At 37.7% G+C, this 13,307-nt stretch overlaps 1 protein-coding gene and 1 long non-coding RNA gene across 2 annotated transcripts in view; both read left to right on the top strand.

Moving 5' to 3' along the window:
- LOC111345584 (vascular endothelial growth factor receptor 1-like) overlaps positions 1-5,328 on the top strand; it is a 43,890-nt gene extending 38,562 nt beyond the window's left edge. Inside the window, exons 18-23 of the mRNA XM_088760433.1 lie at positions 172-291; positions 2,340-2,416; positions 2,545-2,585; positions 3,374-3,470; positions 3,822-3,918; positions 4,271-5,328. Of these exons, the coding sequence (XP_088616559.1) occupies positions 172-291; positions 2,340-2,416; positions 2,545-2,585; positions 3,374-3,470; positions 3,822-3,918; positions 4,271-4,480 (642 nt within the window). The 3' untranslated portion in view covers positions 4,481-5,328. The remainder of the gene's footprint in view (positions 1-171; positions 292-2,339; positions 2,417-2,544; positions 2,586-3,373; positions 3,471-3,821; positions 3,919-4,270) is intronic.
- Positions 5,329-6,664: 1,336 nt separating this feature from the next.
- Positions 6,665-8,857, top strand: LOC148731238 (uncharacterized). Its single transcript, XR_016001352.1, has 2 exons — positions 6,665-6,809; positions 7,847-8,857. It is a non-coding gene; the product is annotated as an uncharacterized LOC148731238 (long non-coding RNA).
- Positions 8,858-13,307: the final 4,450 nt, after the last annotated feature.

The raw sequence follows: 13,307 nt of genomic DNA, 5'->3' as shown, positions 1-13,307 counted from the left end.
CCATTTTTCCTGCGAAGGTAAACGACTTAGTCCTGACAGCCTTGAAGAACTATAATGGCCTGCCTAGTTGTCCTTTTCTCTTCGCACATACTCAGACGTTTAACTCGCCGTTTTGTCATTAAATCAAATAATTTAGAAGGTTTCACGTCATGGGTCTTTGTCTCCTGGTAGATCATCCATCGTGACCTTGCGGCCCGAAACATTCTCCTCAATAACAACTATGTTTGCAAAGTGACAGACTTTGGCATGGCATATCAAAGCTTTAAATATGGCCATGGAAATGCCAAAAAGGTAGGAAATGCTTTTTGTTGTTGTTGTTGTTGTTGCTTTATTGTGGAGCTTTCCAGACACAAGCTGTAAACGCCAGCATTTTCTCAGCATGAAATGAACTTAGCTTGACCACCAACATGGCTTTCATAGTCTACACTGACCTAAAGAAAGGGGAAAAAGACAAAGTAAAACGCTAAGCATCGGGCCACATAAATTTCACTGAAGTTGTTTGTAAAAAGTTTTGCGAAAGGAAGTACGTTTTCTATTTTCTATTAGGGCTGCTTGAAAGCTATTTTTAAAGAATGGCAAATTTATTTTTGTCTTACATTTTTACGTAATTATATTACGTAGCTTCATATTTTGTAAAATGACTTTGCCGAAGAAGGGAGGTAATTTTTAAAGCAAAATGTAGATCTGGAAAAGCAGACATCTTTTCTCGCCAAATGCTACAAATAGCTTCAGTCGTTACTATCGCAACTACCCGGTGGCCCGCCTCAGTCCTCTCATGTTCTCTTGATTTGAGTTTCTTCTTTTCCTCCTTTGTCTCCGACTCATTCTGTTAGAGGCTGTATGCACCGATCCGAAAGAAGTTTCCTTTGGATACTTTCTTTATTCTGCACTAATCCATTATTTTCATGTGAGCAAAACCTCCTGTATGTGCCTTTCCCATTGCCATCTTAATTGAGTCTTTCTCTTAATTTAATCATGCACTTATTTTTTCCAGATGTTCAGTTCTAATGCATCTCGCCGTTCAAGGATCCAAAATGTTTACTTCCTTTGCTTTTCTCATTTTCGTTAGCCATTCTTCTCGTACTTGTTTCATCTTCGCGTTAAAAGAATTGACAACTTTATTTTCTCAAACTGAGGGAAGTGCATGAAGGACCAACTATTCTTTTGGTGTTCAACATTTCACAGTGTTTCTGTTTACACTACCACTAATTTTTCTTTGCAAAACATCAGATACCCAGAGATAATTAACATTAACAACAAACATATGAAACATATGTATGAACTGCGGTTATGAAACGTATATGTGCACGATCCTTCGCAGTAAAGCACTATTTGAGCAATAGTGAAAATCAGACCTGAAAATATTTCAGGCCTGTACGGGATTCGAACCACTGACCTCTGCGATACTAGTGCAGCGCTCTACCAATTGAGCTAACAAGCCAACTGGGAGCAGGCCATCAAATTAATTCGACATAACCCCTTAGATGATAAATCAAACAACAACAAATGTTGTTTGATTTCGAATTAATTTATGTCGAATTAATTTGATTGGCCTGCTCCCAGTTGGCTTGTCAGCTTAATTGGTAGAGCGCTGCACTAGTATCGCAGAGGTCAGTGGTTCGAATCCCCTACAGGCCTGAAATTTTTTTCAGGTCTGATTTTTACTATTGCTCAAATAGTGCTTTACTGCGAAGGATCGTGCACATATACGTTTCATAACCGCAGTTCATACATATGTTTCATATGTTTGTTGTTGTTTGATTTATCATCTACGGGTTTATGTCGAATTAATTTGATGGCCTGCTCCCAATTGGCTTGTTAGCTCAATTGGTAGAGCGCTGCACTAGTATCGCAGAGGTCAGTGGTTCGAATCCCCTACAGGCCTGAAATTTTTTTCAGGTCTGATTTTTACTATTGCTCAAATAGTGCTTTACTGCGAAGGATCGTGCACATATACGTTTCATAACCGCAGTTCATACATATGTTTCATATGTTTGTTGTTGTTTGATTTATCATCTACGGGTTTATGTCGAATTAATTTGATGGCCTGCTCCTAGTTGGCTTGTTAGCTCAATTGGTAGAGCGCTGCATTAGTATCGCAGAGGTCAGTGGTTCGAATCCCGTACAGGCCTGAAATTTTTTTCAGGTCTGATTTTCACTATTGCTCAAATAGTGCTTTACTGCGAAGGATCGTGCACATATACATAATTAATATTGAAGAAAATAATAAAAATAAGATGTAAAGCAAAAATAACAAAAAACAAACAAAAAACAAAGCAAAACAAATAAAATTATGATAATGATAGTTTAAACAGAAGTTTTAATGTTTGTTTCCGCAGGGATGTTTGCCAATCAAATGGACCGCACCAGAAATTCTGCTGGGAAATCTCGCTGGACTTTCCACTTTGAGTGATGTGTATGTATTGTGTATACTCTTCCCTCACCTCAACAAAATGATCACCCAATTTGATTTTTTTTTGTTATTACGTCACATCCAAAAATCGTTAGGCATTAACTGTGGAACATTTTTGATATATTCATCAGGTGGTCCTATGGAATCGTTCTGTATGAGATAGTTACCCTAGGTAAAGTTCAACAAGAATATTATTTTATAATAAAGATTTGTTTTTACTTTTTTCCAGGCCTTTTAATCCTGAAATGGGCCTTAAACAAGATAATATAGATGGTTTACATCCTCTTGCCTTAAGTTGATTGACTAATGTCCAAGTCTTGTAAGACTGATCAAGTAGTCTAACTTCTTTTGTAAAAATGAACCCTGATAATGAGTTCGGGTGGAAATGTATAACCTCCAGGCAAAACGTGAGACAATTTTCGTTTTTAGGACTATCCCGTGTTCAGTACAGATCATATGCTTTTTACACCTGAAAATCAAGTCTCAGTAACGCTGTTTTCATCTTAATATGTAGCAAACTGTCTATCGATAGTTAATCTCATGAAATGAAATGAAACAAGAAGTAGAAGGCCTCCATAATGTTCACTTGTTACAGATTACCACAAAAACCGAACCAAAAGGAAGAAACTTTAAACTACACGGACTCAGAAAAATTTATTTTTGAGCATCATCAAGCTACGTAAATGTACATGCAGGATTAAGGAAAATTTAGATTTGGGCATCATCAAGCTATGTAAATGCAGATTTCTTTCTTGTTTAAAATGATGTCAAAAAGGAACACGACGTCTAAGCCGAAGCAATTTCGTGGAACATGTTTATACGCACTCTTATCATTTCGCCTGATAGGTGTTTACAATTGTAACCAATTATTAAAATTATAGCTCTCTGGCTACAATCTCAACAACTTTATCAGTGATGTATTCAGTAATATCACATGCACACGTCCTTATGCCTTGACAGGAGGAATTCCATACGATAGATGGTCAGAAGGCAGGGTGGTTGCAGAGGTCACAAAAGGATATCAGATGCCAAAGCCTGATCATGTTGATAAAAAACTGTGAGTTGCACCTCTCTGGTGCGATATCGACGTGTTCTAATGTATAGCCTAAAATTCAACACATCACAATTAACAGTTCTACTTGTAGAATTCTTTGCAATGTACAAATTATAAAAGCTTCCTTCTTTTAAAACTGTGAACTAAGAGCTTAAGGTATTCAGCTGTGCTAATGCATGTCTACGTACTTCGATGAGGTCAGAGCGAGTGAAATAGTCCAGGTATGTTTGATGACCCAAAACGAACCTAAACCATTATTTTCGTTAAAAGGGTTCCTGTAGAAGAAACATCTTGCAATTCTTCGCATAGTCCAAAAAACGTAGTTGACAATTGAGTATCACTGTTTAATTTCAGGCATGATGTGATGAAACGGTGCTGGAATTTTAACCCTGACTTCCGTCCTCCATTTGAAAACCTGCGACAAAGAATGGACAAATACATTCGTGAAGAGGTTTGTTTTAAAAAATTTAAAACTTCCCAACATTTTATGAATTTTGAAGCGTCTAAGATTTCTCAGTACCTTGACACCATTTAGTTTCGGGAGCAATGCTTGATGTGATTGGTTTTGTACCCCAAAGTGCTGTAAACGGCTCAACTAAAACTATTTAGATCCCTGGTCAGCGGTTTTCTCATGCTCGTTACGCCTTCTACGCGCATTTCACCATTTTAAGTTTATAAATCTCTCTTAAAACCATAGAGATTCTCAGTCCACCTTTGAAGTAACTGCACTTTTCAGCTTAACATTATAGTACATAGTGCTGTGTTGCAAGTATACAACCCTTATTTCTTGCTTTCCACCCCAGACATATGAGGAACTACTTAATATGGGAGCTTATGACAAGAAAAAATACTCCAGGGTTGAAGATCTTGGAGATGAAGATGCAGGACCGAGTGAGGAAGTTGTAAAGAAGGCCGCTGCAAAAAGATTGGGAAAATGGTCCAGTGCCCGTCGTTTGGGTACCCTTCTGTCACTTCACGGTGCTAAACTATGGGTGATAACAGCGATGATTTGAAGGTCTTTCCATATCAGAGAAACAAATGAGGTCTTTGTTTTAGATAATAATTCATCAAGTTAATTGTTTAAAGATACAAATAATTACTCAATCAATTCAGTTGAATTCAGAGTAGGAGAATTTGGGTAGATATTTCTTAAATTTTCTTAATTGATTAAAACAGGAGAGAAAGAGATAAAATAGTAACATCCAAACAATTAAAAAGAAAAACAAACTTGAGAAACGGCCCGTCCATACTCCTTAAATTTGCGAACTGTTGTAGTGAAAACGTTCTGCCGTAAATTGTTTTGTAGCAAATCTAGTAAAGAATCCTCCCAAGGATATTTGAAATTTGGTAATTTTTTTCTGTAGTTTGGTAATGTATTAGTTGTGTGGTATTAATCACCATTGAAGTAACCCGTATGCTGACATTATCGATTCCATAATATGTTCTTTACCTGAAATGCAGTTTGCTCTCATATTGCTTTGTTTAACTTTCGATCCATTGGCATTTGAAAACAATTGATTGCATTGTTATTTAAATGTATTGCTTTGCTTTAAGTGTTAAATGCTTTTGTCATAAACGGAGAGAACCGTCTTAATAGAGTGAGTAAATTTAGGTTAATTTTCTTAAGTGGTTTCGGTTCGTATGAGAAAAAAAGGAACCCCTATTGAGGAGAATTCGTTTTGGTAGACGGACACTACTTTTCCGAGCTAGAACGGAATTCTTATTTGAAAACTGAATGGAGTTAGATCATGTAGATTTATGGGCGTTATTTCAGTACTAAACAAAAATCACACAAAAAATTGTATTTAGTGTTATTTCACACACTCTATTTAATATCTGCAATTAAAAGGTTAAAAGCATATGTTATGGCTTTTTATTGATCGCAAAATTCCTTTAAATTGATACATTGCCGTATCCTTGCTTAGCTTTCCTAGGGATGACGTTATCTACAAAGAAGAATTGTCAAAACATCAATGGTGTTTTTCTCTTCAGCGGTAATTATATTCCATCCAAGGGGAATCAATCAATCAGACACCTACACCAACTCCTATTGTTGAGCTCATAAGAGAAAGTTTTAAAGCATGTCCACCTGACAACCATACAGACGAGTCTACACGACCCCGCACCGATTTCGCTCAAATTTTGCTCATCTGTTGCCCACAATTAACCTACAATCGAGACCAAACGGCTTATCCAGATACTAATTTTCAAAACAGCTGAACAAGTTTTAAGTTTTTGGTAAAAAATGCACAAAAATCTGTGCAAAACTGCAGTGAATTCATGATGTGGGCATCAGTATCCAAAATCTCAAGCCAGCAAAAATATTTCGCTATAGTTAATATTAGAAACCTAAATCTTTATGTGTGAACATAAAAAAAATGTATGATTGTCCTGTTTTTATATTTGTGAGCTATCGATATCAAGCTTAGCAATTTTCACCATTTTGCGAAATAACAGAGAATACTCCAAAAATAGCGGGAATAAGCGACAAACGGCCATGTTTTGATTTATTTCAAAACTTTTTCCAACTCAAACAATTGATGGTCTAAGCGATTACAGAAATAGAAGTGTGTGATGTTTCCCTTTTTTGATGAAGAGCTTTCCCTTGAAATACGTCAATCCGGCGTGCCTGGAGGGTCACGTGACCGAGGTTAGACTGAGATTTGAAAAGAACTCCCATGTTTACTAAGTTTCATTTTGCCAGCATAAGTTCGTTTCTCTGTTGAAGGGTTCCTGATCATATACAGTTAATTCTGACCTACAGATACCCCGCTAGTACTCTCGGAAGCTAAACTACGACTAAAGCTACAAATAAATTTAAAAAATAAAAAACCCACTATTACATTATGACAAATGCTTCATGAGGTCCCTTTCAGCATTTTGGTGCGTGTACTCATGGTACGGGAAGTAAAACTTAGGAAAAAAATAGGCTTACTTATTGCGTGGTTTGTTTGTCTTTTCGTTTGTTTGTTTGTTAGTTTGTTTATGCAGTTTTATTTACAGTTAAGCAGAAAGGGTTGAAATGGTCAATGTGAACCTTTCTTGAATCTGTTGGTCTTTTTACTTCAAATTTCTCCCCATATCACTAAGCCTCCGATAACCCATTCTGTAACCGAAGGGTATCCAGTCAACTTCAGTTGTCGAGCCTCAGGTGGGCCAAAACCAACCATAGTCTGGGTTTTAATAATAGTGACCACCCATCTGACATCAATCGAAACGATCATGATGGAGAATCGTTGGTAGAGTTGCCAAGTGTCACAAAAGAGATGAAAGGCACTTACAGGTGCGAAGCGAAAAACAAAGCAAACACTACTAGTTCCTCTGCAACACTGCGTGTTTATGGTAAGTTTAATAATAATGATAATGATTACGATGGCTTTAACGATAACAATGACGAAAAGAAAGACGATGACAATGGAGAAGGGAACGGATGTGAAGATAAAGCTGTAGTCATTTGGGAGGCGAGAACAAACAAAGAAAAGAAATAAAAGTGACGGCGCTATCATGTTTAATTGATACGAATAACTGTAATTACACCGTTGATTAAAGAGATGCGCGCGTTTTTTTAAAAAGTCGAGCGGGTAAACTTTTTGGATAATCAGATCCTTAGCTGATTTTCCAACTTCTAAATCTGTAATATATTTGTAGTGACGTGACATGTTTGCTGATTTTACAATTTTCAACATGACTTTGGCATACAATTGCCTCTGGCAGATATTCAAGTGCAAAAGGCTTTTGGTAAGCATAAGCATAATGAGTCGCCTGCTTTTAAAACTTCGTGGGTTGACGTGTGAACATGGATAGATATTTATCCTGACAAGTGAATAAGCGAGTGCAATATTCCTTGTGAGTGAAAGAGTACAAAATCACAACCAATGAAAACCAACTAGCATCCGATTTGCAGCTAACATGATAGATTTCTAACTTTTTCGGCTGCTGCATGTAAATGTCTCGAGAACAATAGGCATTCCGCGCGCAATTTTTAAAAACACGATGATAGGTAGCTGAAAAAGTAAGACGCAAAGTCATCAATTATTAATGCGACGCACAATCATCTCGACTATGAACCTGGGGAATTTGTGGAATCCTTTCAATACAGTTACCAAGAGATTAATTTACAATTTTAAAGTATGGGAACCATGCAATTTTGGGCGCTTGCAACAGTAGCCAGAAATTTAAGAGCATGGGGCCTCAAATTCTCCTCTGAAACCTTTTCCAAACGTTTTTATCAGAAGCAACATGTTCCAAACATTCCTTTTATGAAGTCGAAGTTAGCTTGTTTTCCTTTTATTAATATTAATCCAATTCTGTTTTACTTTGGAGAGTTGTAAATGTGAGTTGGATTTTTTTCAATCAATTACCCCTTATTTACAACGTAGGAAAATCCTCTGCTCAAATTGTTCCAGATCCATATCCAACACTCACAACAGGAGATGTCCTCACAATGACCTGCCAGGTCAACCAAGATACAATAAATGTAACCTGGAAAAAGGATGGAGACTCGTTATCAGAAAGGGCAAAGATTTATACACAATTATAACATAACCAAAGTAAAGCGCGCGCTCTGATTGGTCAATTTAGAGTCCCCCATTTGCCCATGGGTGTACGCTGCTCACGTGAGCAAATGCAAAGGCTATTTTTCCGCGCGCGCCTGTTTTTTCTGGTCGCGTAGGATTTGTTAAATAAAAGGGAACTCTTTAGCTACAATGTATCAATGTTATGTTATAAAACAAATGGTAAACACCACAGCGTACACTATTGAGTTATGGATGCACTTGGGAGGTTTGCTAAGCACTCAAGAAGCTAAAGTCGCTCTCGGCTATCGCCTCGAGCGACTCTTACGCCTCTTTCGTGCTTAGCAACCTCCCGCGTGCATCCATAACTCAATAGTGTACGCTGTGGTGTTTACCATTTGTTAATTGGATAAGAAAGAGAGTGAACTTGCCATTGCTAAGGTATTGGAAGAAGACGGTGGAAAATACTCTTGCGAAGGACGTAACAAGCTTGGGTTTGTGGCCTGCTCCTTTGTAAAAATAACTGTCAAAGGTAAGCTGGCGTTACTGTTGTCTCTAACAAAGCACATAAAACTTCAATAATCAAGTAAAGAGGTCATCCTTATAGAAGAAAACTTCTACTTCTTACTTCCTTCTCAAAGTTTACTATTGGTTTTTGCTTTCTGGGAAAATACTTTCTTCAATTAAAAAGAGATTAGAAACAGTAGCAGAACAATATACATGTAGATTTGTTGGATAAAAGGGAACTCTTTAGCTACAATGTATCAATGTTATGTTATAAAACAAATGGTAAACACCACAGCGTACACTATTGAGTTATGGATGCACTTGGGAGGTTTGCTAAGCACGAAAGAAGCGTAAGAGTCGCACGAGGCGATAACCGAGAGCGACTCTAGTTTCTTGAGTATTCTTGCTGTATTCTCTCATAGTACACTTTTTCCCGTGGAAGGTCACAAGTAAATAACCTTTGATTTCACTATAAATTTATATAATGAACATCAGTTAGTTCACTTTTAAAAACAGGCGTCGATCACAGGTTAAAATAACACAGTAGGAATGCTCACAACCATTTTGAACGGTAACATGACTATTATTATTGTAACAGTTTCTATCGTTGAGATTTATCCATGGCCACATATTTATCTGACACATGCAAGGTTCCAATTCTTTGTGGTATTACATTGGTGGATCAGTGGCAACAGTTATTGTCATTTTGCCGATTGCCTGCTTTTTCTGCAAGAGTCGAAGGACAGCTGAGGCCCAGTTGCCTTGTTTTATTTTAGCTATTTATTGTTTAAAGTAAGAGAAAGGAAAAGTGTTAAGTTTTTTTCTCTTTTTTTTCTACCTCACCCCACACTTTAACTGTTTCCTCGAGCTAACCCAGAAAAAACACTAAAAAAAAACGAATGGAAATTATAATTTTTTAAATAATTATTGTTAACATTATTGATGTCGGTATTTGGAGAATAATTGAAAATTTTTAGCTCATATTTGCCGCAAATTCAAGTCATGGTGCCATTGTCTACCAATTTTATAAGAATACTTGAGTAAATTACTTAATACAAACTTTTACCTTCTTTGTCTCTTCCATTAGATTTTTCAATTGGAATTGCAGCTATGGCTCTGTAAGTCAACTGTTTTACCTTTTTTTCGTGAAATTTCTACACGCGGAGTTCTAGCCATGTACTTTAATCTTTTCCATGCTGTCTCTATAGTCAGTAACATAAACTTAACATTTTTTTCGTGAAGCATTCTCATTTTGTCCAAAAAATTTATTTCATTATTACCACCCTCATGACTCACGACCTTCAATGATAACTGTCACAGAGATAATATCCCTTTACTTTTATCATGGTCAATATGCATAGTAAACTTTCATCAATTGTTGTTTAGAATCAGCTTCATTCGTTCGTTTGCTAATTCTTTTCTTTCTTGTCTCCTAAGTCTCTTTGAGCTCCAATTGTTTTAATCATTGAATTCAATGTTTTTTTTTCCTTTAATTCAAAATTCAAGTATAGTTTTTCGGTTTTGAGATCAACTGAAAAAGGTTTCCATGATTGATTTCACCAAAAAACGAGGTTATTTTTTTACTTCATCCGATTTTCAGAGTGTACTCACATAATCATAGTTACAAACGTGTTTTATGATAATATAAATCCCTGGTTTGGCGAAAACTTTGTCTTCTCATTATCAGTAAGAGTGGTTATCTTGATATGAGTCAGGGCAATGAATCAGATTATACTAGCAAATTAATATTAATCTTTTTCGCTTCTAATATCTTTTTTCTTTATCGCTTTCTTTGTTTTAACCCAGAAAATTTGTAATGCTTCCATTTTTCAGTTCTCATGAAGGGCAGGCAATTCAAATGGAGCCATTAAGCGTAGAGGTAGATAAATGGGAGACTGAGGTGAGCCGTGTCCTGCTTCAAGAAATCATTGGACGAGGGGCGTTCGGAGCTGTGTGGAGGGCTCTCCTGAGTTCACCAAATGGGAGACCTGGAAACCGAACAGTCGCCGCTAAATGCTTCACGCGTAAGATTCCTTTGATTCGATATGTTAATAGTTATATAGATTCCAGGGTTGGATTAACAAAAGTTTATTCTCGAATCAACACACACCCTTCCCCACTCTTCTTCGCTCACAAATAAACACGGAACAAACGGGAGCAAAGGCAAATAAATCAATTTAAAAGAATCAGCCATTTTTTCGATATTGTCATTGCAAACATTCTTGAGTCAGGCATTTTTTAAGGGGTGGGGGGAGGGGGAGGGTGGTCTCTCGGATCTTCCCTCGAGCTCTAAATCCACCACAGGATCCACTGGAGCTAACTCTTCCCCTAAACTATGTTTTATTAAAGTGCAAGTACTTCCGATATAAAGTGACTCATCCCCATTTTTGCGGTGGTTGACTGTCTCGGGTTGAGAAGGCATTCCAACAGACTGAGGGGACGGTAGTTTTCGATAGTATTTGCGATGTTGAGGATGGTCAACGCGCGGCCGTCCTGGGTTTCCGCACAGGACATCTAAGTTTTTGCGCATGCGCGGAGGCGGCATCTCTGAACGGTTGCCCAGAGGCCATCGATTTGAGACCTCTTTATATTGTTCCCTTTTTCTCTATTTCGGTCATAATGTTGGGTTAATCACTGTACATATTTAGTGCGAGTTTTCTCGACGCCTTCGCGAAGAATTTCGGTTTAAAAGTTCTGATTTTTGTGGGTGGTCACCTTTCGCGGCAACATACCGAACAAAGCCACAACAAAAATAATTTAAATAAAGATCGGCTAAACAAAGAAAACCAAGAGTCCAATGTTAGGATCTAAGCTTAAGCTGATTCCGATCTTAAAGGACTCCGAAATGTCTAGGGAGAAGTCGTCAGTGAGTTGAGTAGCGTATTGGTTTCAGATAAAATCATCTGAATGGTAAAAGGACGATGTGAGATTTGAAACCTAAATAGACAATTTCTCAGTCTCAAGCTTGAGACAAATGCATTTATCAGAATGATTATCTCCCCATCAACATACCCTGTTGTTGCAGCCACTGCTGGAGAGGAAGGAAGGAATTGTTTGATGAGAGAGATTGAGCTGGGAAACTTATCGGTGGAAACAATCAGCCAAACACTGTAAAGTTCGTGGGCTGCGTTACAACTCAAAGTAAGTACTAAGTGTATAGCCTTTTTCTATGTATAAGTTATTAAAAAAACTACAAATATTGAAGACTTCTTTATGTGAGCTTCATAACCAGAATGGCCCGTTGATCGGACGAAGTTTGTCGTTTCTTTTTTTTTGTTTTGTTTTGCTTGTTTGTTTTGGTTTGTTTCGTTTGTGTGTGTACGTGCGTGTGCGTACGCGCGCGCGGTAGCGAGGCTGTTCTTCTTTGAGAACATTTATCGATAGCCCGATCACGAAGATATTGGACGGAGGACCAGAGTATCTAATATCATTAATCTTGGTAACCGGGCTACCTCGCTTTTTAGGCGTAAGTCTCGGGAAGGAAAATCCTTAAAAATGAGACCTCTTCCGAAGTTTTTAAAAGATATTGTGGTTATGAGCCTTGACTTTTTTTTACGCCACTTCAAGTTTACCCAATTCTTATCATGGAATACATGCCATGCGGTGACCTATTTGGTTACCTGAGAAAATGCTGAGGAGTGAGGGATCGGTAGGGACCTTAAGCAGTCAGGACGGCAACGCCAAGGAAGACTTCGACTAAAAAATGAATTTCTACTCTTAGTTATAATTTCAAAAATGGCTACATGAGCTTACTGTCTCATACAGCGCCACAGCTTAACTTCAGCATGACGTATAAAAGTAGCGTTGAGTTCCAAATGGAAACTGAAATAATTTGCCGTCGCGGTTTCGGTTCGCAGACGACGCAAATTTTGGTGATTTCACGTTGTTGTTCTGCATAGGACGGCTAAGAAATGTACAAAGTTTCAAAATGCACGTGCTGAGCTATTGTTCTGCCAATTAGATCTCTTGTTTTTCCACGTCCTCGTTGCCGTCGCCGTCGTGGTTGCTATGGCGGCTTGTACCGGTTTTCATCTTTTTGATGGTTTGCAACTTTGAAAAAATACAATAGAAAGACTGACAAAGGCCAGTTGAATACTTTTACGGGGTTGAATTATATAATCATTGGTTATCCAAAATTAGGTGACATTTCGTCACTAGCAGTTTCCATGGCAACGCTTTCATAGGCTTATTCAGGCGCATTTTTTAGCTTGTGGCTTAAATAACTCGAAAACTAACCCGGTGACCTCATGATTTTTTCAGTGATTTCTTTTGGCACTTGAAAAGGAAAATGCAGAAAGATTTTTAAAAAAATTGTACGGAGCGGAATTTCAGAAAATCTAGAAAAAAGGCAATTTTCAGACATCGCAAATTTCCTTCCGTAGAATTTTCTAGTTTTTTTTGTGATGATACCTTTCGACGTTATTATCATATTGGAACAATGAAAAGAAGGGGTCACCGGACTTGTCTTCATGCAATAGCTTTCGTGAGTTTAGCAATTTCCACGCGCGTTCTCGCCCATTTAAAAATCTGGATTCTATAAGATCGACGTTTGCTCATGATCTGTTATAGCTACCGCTGACAATTGCGTGTGCTCGCGCGCGCGCCTACAATCTGATGTTTACAGACTTTTACTGCTAAGAAAATCATTAAACAGCCGTCAAAGACAGCCTCCCGAGCTCATCTTAAAAATCCTACACACGACTTCTGGCTATTTAACAACTATTCACAGAAGTGGAGGTGGTTAGTGGTGGCTATTTACCGAGCCACAAAGCGGCGAGGTAAATATTCACCGGTAACCACCGACACTGAGGTGAATAGT

This window comes from Stylophora pistillata, chromosome 5 (genome assembly GCF_964205215.1).
Source record: "Stylophora pistillata chromosome 5, jaStyPist1.2, whole genome shotgun sequence".
Classification (NCBI taxonomy): Eukaryota; Metazoa; Cnidaria; class Anthozoa; order Scleractinia; family Pocilloporidae; genus Stylophora; species Stylophora pistillata.
The sequence above is the reverse complement of the archived record's forward strand: the minus strand, read 5'-3'. Positions and strand labels throughout refer to the sequence as shown.